Below are 7,889 nucleotides of genomic sequence, written 5' to 3' on the forward strand. Positions count from 1 at the left end.
TGTGTTGTATTTGCTGTGATGTCCTGTCTTTAATGTTGGACCGCTGCATCTCTTGTTTGAAGAATGATTTACTTTTGGGTAAAGACAAAGTAAAGAGGGAGAGAAAAATGATGCTTCTTTTTTTGTTGGTGTATTTATTGTGACCTACCAGAGTATAACAGAACATTACAGTTAGTGGATATGAATGAATGCCTTTCTTAGGAAAAATATTCAGGGAAAATATTATTGTGCATAGTAAGTTTTAAAATAGTAATAATTCAATCAAATTAAAAAGCTACTTAAAAAAACACAAACAAAAAAACAAACTCAGGCTGCTGTGTAAAGCCAAGGGGGGATAGTATGAAAAATCACAGCTATTCCATTCCTGTACTGGCTCCTCCTTTCACAGTAACATTGATGGAGCTTTTGATGTTCCTCAGTTTGTCGCTGTCAAAGTTCACTACCAGCACATTGGAGCCCTCACTGGTGGGACTGAACACAACACTGGCTTTGGCTTCCTGTTTGGGCCCCACAGCAGCAATCCTGCAAGAATCATAGCAAACAGTGAGGAATAAAGTTTATGTTTCAGATTTATTTCTTTTCTTATGCAAAACCATTGTCACTTGTGCATCGGCATCATTGTGGAACGTTACTTCTTGAAAGCTACGTGGAGCACTTCCTTGAAAAAGTGTGCATGTGCAGCACTTTCAGTATGCATGAAGCTTTAAATGCGGCCATAAAAGGTAGTGTGCGTGACAGCAGGATGCAGTGAGAACAGCCAGACAGACGGCAGGCAAAACACTGTCTTCCAGGAGTGATAGAGGAGATTTAAAAAAAAATACTACTTCACTCATATCAGCAACACTTGACATACTTGAGTGTTATGGGTTTGCCATCAGTGAGGCCAGTTCCTCCTACGGTGAAGCTGCAGTCCTGCAGCGGCTCGGGTAGGGGGTTCAACAAGCTCAGCTCTGCTGTCACAGGCTGGTTGACCGTGGCTTCTCCCGCCACCAGCTGCAAAGAGAAATCATCACGTAAGCCCGAGCCATGTGATTACATTGATGTCATAATTAACATATACAACTCTACAGCAGATTTCACTCAGTGACTATGAAAATACGTATAACCCATAAAATGTGCACTGGCCATTTCATCAGGTAGAATGTAGTAGAATCCAATATGACAACTCTGCGATGAATTCTACTTTATTACCGAGGTAGTAATAAATGGTGACGTTGAAAGGTGTTTCAAAATATTATATCTAATGCCTCACAAATATGTAAATTAGATGGTCAAAATACTATTCTATCTATCTATCTATCCATCTATCCATCTATCCATCTATCTATACCTTAATTACTAAAACTGGTTCATCTAAGACGATGGTCTTCTCAGCCTTGTGGTAGTCGATGTTCTGCTTGTCGATGGTGATGGACGACAACTGGATCAGTCTGTCAGAGGTGATCACTGGTCCATAACTGCCATACACCAGCGTCAGAGGCAGCCGCCTTTCTGAAAACACATGTGGTACATTACATATTTATGGGGTTATTTAGATATTTTCAATACAATTTCAACTTGAAATATTCAAGAACCAGATTTGAATAGAAAACATTTGAGGGAATTTTTTTTACAAACGCACTTCCTAAAAGATATTTTTCTGCTATGTTTGTATCTCTGGCCTTAGAAATGGGCCTTACTCCTGCGAGATCGCTATTCACAGCATAGTGCATTAACATGAGAGCAAACCTTCGCCGGGGGGAACTTCCACTTTGTCGGAGGCAAATCCACAGCTCTCCCCTAGTTTTCCGTTGTAGCCGACGGCTCTAGCGAAGAACAGGATGGTGCAGGTTCTCGCCTTCATGTAGTTGTTAGTGAGGACAGCGTTCACCACAAAGTCTGAACCCACGATCATGTTGTCAGCAAGCTTGACCTTCAATGAGCATTATGAGATGTTCATTTAATAAACCGAAACTAAACTTCATTTTTTCATGTTTTGTATGCTAACAGTTAATATCAACTGTGCTGTAGAAAGTCAAGAAATATCATAATCTCTTTTTATATCATTTTCTGATTGCGTGTTGAAATCCTCTCCTATGATGCCGTTACATTATTTATTGAATTATTGTGCAGATATGCGTGAACACAGGTGAACCTTAAGATGGAGGCCTGGCTCTTCTCCTCGCTGCTGTAGCTTGTTGCGGTGCTGGGCCCTCTCATACACTCTCCTCTCATCTTCCGTACCTAAAAACATCCGGAGCGAACAGCGTCACCGATAACTTCAAGATTGTTCAACAATTCGCGTGATTACAGTTTTTAAAACGTGTCAGCTGAGGTAGTTCAATCAGCGGGAGAATCTAGGTAATATCTTTGCGGTACCTTCAGGGTACTTGTACTTGTGTGTGATGTCGTGCCGCTCATCCAAGCCAACAGCTTTGGTGCTGATGAAGCGTCCGACAGACTTCGATGAGCCACTGAACTTGACAAATTCTCCACTTGAGAGCTGCACCATGTCCACAACGTCTGCATTCACCTAATGACATGCACAACAGAGACACTAGAGATGTTTATACACTGCTGTCGGTGCGCTGACTTGGATGAAGGGTTGCCAAACCACAAAGCCAGGCTCTGATCAAAACTTAAAAACAGCCTGTTACCATCTCTGAAATACGACACTGTGCCTTTCTTTTTCAAATGCTGGTCTCCATAACTCACCTCAGCAAAAATAAATGGAGTATCATATTTCTTGGTCAGCTCTCCTTCCTTGATGGCCCTCAGTGGAGCAGGTCCACAACAGAAAACACCTGACAGCATCACACACTCGTGAATTCATTTAAGACACATCTGGATTCAGAGCAATGCAAGTCATTCAAGTCATATAACAGGACACTGACTGCTTTTGTTGCTGGTTACATCACGTATCTTTTTAGCTTGAAGCTGATGGTAAGTCGCGGCTAAATGTCAGTTTACAAACTCTGAAGCGCATCATCTGGTATAATCCACACCCTCTTAATCCAACTGTAACCTCAGTTATCAACAAAGACCTGGGAGCATGGAGTTGTTTCAAGACAATCGTCATGCTCATTGATGCTAATTCACAGTAGTGCTGAACTGATCGTGTCATAGTTCATTCATTTTAAGCTCACATCAAAGCGTTTGTGGATTACTGAGTATTAAAATGGACAAAGAAGACTTGGATTACACCAGATAAATCCAAATAAAACCACGGGTTAACATGCCAGACACTAAAAGTCACAGGTTTGGCATATGAGTTATTTATAATCATACACCAACCCCGTGAATACTGTCAGGAGTTTAAACTAACCAATGTGGTTAAATATAAGAACTTGGCATGCAACCTGTGATGACCATCTACAGCCACAATTAATGGCACATAGAAAAAGTCATATTATTTGGTCTGCTGAGTGCCTGTTCTGTCTAGACATCATGAAAGTACATTTATAAAAAGGACAAACTATATCAAACCCAAGTTTACCATCACTCGTCTCCTGTGGAGTCGGGTCACTTGTTTGCCAACCATCGTACTCCTGTTCCAAGTCTGGACGTGTCATCCAGCTTTCCAGCCAAACATGGAAGTTCCTGGAAAAACATGCATAGAATAAAGTGTAAGATTTTTCTCGAGTGTGTAAAAAACTTCATTGAAAATGTTGGACTTGAATGCTAAAAGATAAAATATAGTCCGCCCCCCACCACCACCACCACTCACCAAACAGAATCACCTGAAGAGATTCTTTTCCCGTTTTCATCATAAAGGTTTTCTATCACCAGGTTGGCGTCAGCATCATGAGCCGAACTAAAGTTAGTAACCACTCGACATGGGATGCCCAGGGCTCGGGACACTAGGAGGCAGGGAATCAACACGTCATCGCACCAGTTTACCACAGCATGCACTTCAGATAAGGTCTTTCATCAACAACAAATGAGGTCTCGGATCCAGAGCCGTGAGATTACATTCTTAATTTAGAGGTTTGCTCAAAGAGATGGAGGATGTAAGTGGGAGGAAACCCATGTTGAGAGGGAACAGAAATCAGTGCTGAAAATTTTATTTTAGCAGAGAGTAATATACCCCAGTTGGTTTATGGGATATTTCCAAATTCAAGAAACTCAATATTTTTGTTTTCTTTCTGTTTAAATACCCTATTATAAAAGAATAATTTGTACCAGTAGGTTATTAGGTCTCACCTGTGCACCCAACGGCAGCAAAGACCCAACACTGGCCATAGCAGACCGGACCACTTTCAGCCCACTGTCGCAGGATGTCCCCGCTGCCGATCCACGTGCCTGGATGAACCCCTCCCTCATACGTGTCCCACGATCCCACAAGCACGCCCCTGTCATCGTTACTGTTGATCTGAGGGAGCACAGGAGGATTCAAACCTGTGACTGGGAATCCTAAATGTCAATAATGCAATTCAAAATTATATATATATATATATATATATATATATATATATACACATATACACATACATACACACATATATATACACACACACAAGGTAGAGATCTAGCCATGCGTGACAGATGAGAAAAACCAGGATGTTAATAAGATCATAAGAATCTTCTCAAGAGGAATTCTCAAAAGAATCCGATGAACTTCTTAAATAAATACTAGTGGCCTTGCACTCCTTTAGGATTTTACCCCTGTTAATCTGCAACAGTTGATCGCTTCTAAACTCAACAAAAATATATGAGATAAAACTCAGGATCTTTTTGAGAATCTCACATCGTTTGTTCTGAGGTGAAATGTTAAAGAGATTTTTTTTTTTTCAATTCTTGAATATAAGACTTTTTAAAATGTCTGCTCAAATTTCAGTTTAGGATGTACTGTAGTTACGAAATGTATCAAAACATTAACAGAGGTGTTAATTGCCATGTTAAAAATGCAAGATTGCTGACTCGACTCATCTTGCGTCAGAGACTTTGAGTTGTATCAAATAGTACTGGTAAAGGTAATGGTATTTTCCAATTGTGTGCAATCTTATACGGAGAAAAAGAGAGGACGCATGTTTGTCTTGGAATGGACTGTTTAGAAACTACAATGTCATTGGAGGCTTCAAACAAGGCCCATAAACCACAGTAGAATGACAAGCATTAGGAGGAAAAATATAAGATGACACGTTATAAGAAATAAACTTCTTTTTGTAAACTGTATCAGGTTATTGCGTTTAACCACGGCTTCTTTGTCAGCGTAGGAAGAAGACGATGACATGCTTGGTATAGGGCAGAGAGAAAGATCCAGGGTTTGTATTTCAAGGGTGAAAAAGTGACACAAGATCAGGGTTGGTTATGTAGCCATGCGCTGTTAATGCATCAAATATGAAAGACGGCATTTCCAGCACCAAGTTTTTTCAGAGCTGCAGCAGCTTTTACGCAAAACAAAGTGTGCTTGTTCAATATCCTGATTAAAACTTTTCCCCCTATCAGTGGAGAAGGAGAGAGGGCCTCTCGTGGGACAATAGGGAACTGAGATTGAAAGGGAGGACTTGGACACATTTCAGGTTCACCATGGAAACCATTCTATATTTCACAAAGTAGGGAGGCAGAACCCACATACACACACTCTGATCCCCAAAAAAGCCCTGGACCTACCATGGCACTCAGCACTCTGGTCACATAGATGGGATTTCTCCTGGCAGAACAGTCCTGGTCAGTGTCCGACACAAATTTGGGGTTCTCGTCCAGAATTTTAAAACAGATGTCCAGGATTCCTGGTTCAAACTGCAGACAGTCAAACAGCAGAGTATTGATAAAGAATTAAACCAGATATGGTTTTGGTTGTTGTTGTTTTTAAGTTAATGACAGAGTTACTGATGGATTTAGATCGTAGGAGCTGATCTCTGTGTTGCTCCTTTCAGTGAAAAAGCTTTTGGAGATCTCACGCCGTTGCTTGACTGTTATTCTTACCTGTCCGAAGTTCCAAGGCACTCCACCGATCCGCTTAGAAGTTCCTCTGTAGACCAGCCCATGTTGAGCTAAAACATACTCTTGCCTCCTCGCCTTGCCGCGCATGTACACAGCATCTCCTGTCAGTTCGAACAAACATCGAACCGTTCACACCAAAGCGATAACACACTTTACCCGACAACATTTGTTTGCGCGTTGGCATGAAAAGAATTTAATATAAATGTGTTATTGATGAAAACAGAGGAGGAATCGAGAAATCTAGACGTCTGATGGATGTTTATATTAGAGTTGAACTGATACAGGATATTTTTGGCACAGATACCGGTACATCAGCTGAGAAATACTTTTTTTGGTAGGTGACCCATCAGTCGGCAGTATTAATAACAGTCTAACCTTTAAATTTGGACATTATTGCACTGAAGATGACGTGACTTCACATTCTGTAATTACCAGTGTTTGACCAAATCTTGATTTTTTTTTTGTAGGCTGATATTAGAGTATCAGTATTAGAGACTTGAAAGGAATCGAAAAATAATAGAGATTATTGTTATTAGCTGATGTTCTTCTGCAATAACCTTTGCAATGTAATTATTAAGATTTGTAGCAGAGGTGGGATATTTTTGTTTCCAAATGGAATAATGGAATAATTAACTTTGCTGTGAATTTAAATAGTAAATTACAGCAAATGTTGTTTTTTTTTCTGAATTATGTTCTGTGAAAGAAAAAAACTCCACCAGTGCTGATATATCTGAGATTAGCCACCATTAATACACCTCAGTATATCAGTCAGGCTCCGGTTTAAACGGTTTGAAATACAGTTTTGAAACAAATATAGAAATCATTTGAAGAAAAAGGAATGTACTGACTGGGGCACCAAGCATTGAAAAGCAGGGTGAATTGTCCCAAGTTGGTTTTCACTCCCTCCTGGTCCACAGTTAGAGAATAGACTCCAATGGGAGCACTGGGGGAGGAACTGATGGTAACAGACACTGTGTCCCCAGAAGGATCAAGAGCAGCAGAGGCGCTCCACTCCGTGTCCACTACAGAATCTTGGAGCACGAAAGAAACTTTGGTGTCCGATTCTTTTCTGGGTAACGGCCCTGGACACACAGACATTTGCATGAGCATTCCATCCAAATCAAGATGAGAGACATCAAATCTATGAGAAAAATCTGGCTTAACACTCATGCATGCATTCACAGACGCACACAACCCTCCAAATACACACACACACACACACACACACAGAAACTAAGAAAAAAAAAAAGCTGTGTACCAGTTTCAACAATGAATGTGCAGCTTTGGCTGAACTCCTTGCTGCCAGGGCTCAGATGTAAAATGATGATGAAAGGTTGTCCCCTTCTCACAATTAAGCGCTCCTCTCCACACGGCTCCGTATGATGACTGCTGTTGTTGACTTTTATGTTAAGGTCACAGCGCTCAATGCTCAGGGCTTTATAGAGAAGATGAAAATATAATTAGCTGTCCGGGTAAAAGTTTAGAAATCAGCACCAAGATACACTGCACAAATACACTGTGACTTGAGGCTGTAAATGTCATCATTGCATTAAACTTCAGTCTTATGATAACAATCAGAAAAAAAGACCTGTTAGAGTAGAGAAAACAGTTACCCTGACTCATGTCTGCGGTTCTTGTCCCTTGAGGTCTGCGTGCAAAGTGACACTTCAGCTGCAGCTTATTGGGTTAATGACCGAGCAGCATAAGACTTCCAGAAGGATATTTGTAGCACGTGAAACCTGATAAGGACGCCCCCATCAGTCTACTGGTCACAGCATGAATCTGTTTTTAGTCACCACTTCCTCTTTATTACAACTTTTAAAGCTATAGCACAACACTTGTCAACACGGACAAATGACCAGATCACGTGGTCAACTTCATCACCTGCTACTAAAGCATGTGAATTTCTGCGCCACAATACACATGCTGACACATATAGTAGACATTAATTAAGATGGAAAAAT

General features: G+C 40.7%; 1 protein-coding gene across 1 annotated transcript; it reads right to left on the reverse strand.

Annotated features, from left to right (window-relative positions):
• Positions 1 to 130: 130 nt before the first annotated feature.
• Positions 131 to 7,676, reverse strand: LOC147256237 (protein-glutamine gamma-glutamyltransferase 2-like). Its single transcript, XM_086212739.1, has 15 exons — positions 7,539 to 7,676; positions 7,184 to 7,360; positions 6,774 to 7,007; positions 5,908 to 6,026; positions 5,593 to 5,721; positions 4,183 to 4,351; positions 3,707 to 3,839; positions 3,476 to 3,579; positions 2,695 to 2,783; positions 2,359 to 2,512; positions 2,135 to 2,223; positions 1,729 to 1,912; positions 1,331 to 1,491; positions 854 to 993; positions 131 to 522 (listed from the first exon to the last, which is right to left on the reverse strand). Exons 1-15 carry the CDS (start codon positions 7,546 to 7,548, stop codon positions 354 to 356), a joined length of 2,061 nt encoding a protein of 686 aa, XP_086068865.1. The 5' UTR covers positions 7,549 to 7,676; the 3' UTR covers positions 131 to 353.
• Between the last annotated feature and the right edge of the window lie 213 nt (positions 7,677 to 7,889).

Source organism: Aulostomus chinensis, chromosome 9, assembly GCF_037954235.1.
Source record: "Aulostomus chinensis isolate RoL2024-O1b breed Wild chromosome 9, RoL_Achi_v1.0, whole genome shotgun sequence".
NCBI classification, from domain to species: Eukaryota; Metazoa; Chordata; class Actinopteri; order Syngnathiformes; family Aulostomidae; genus Aulostomus; species Aulostomus chinensis.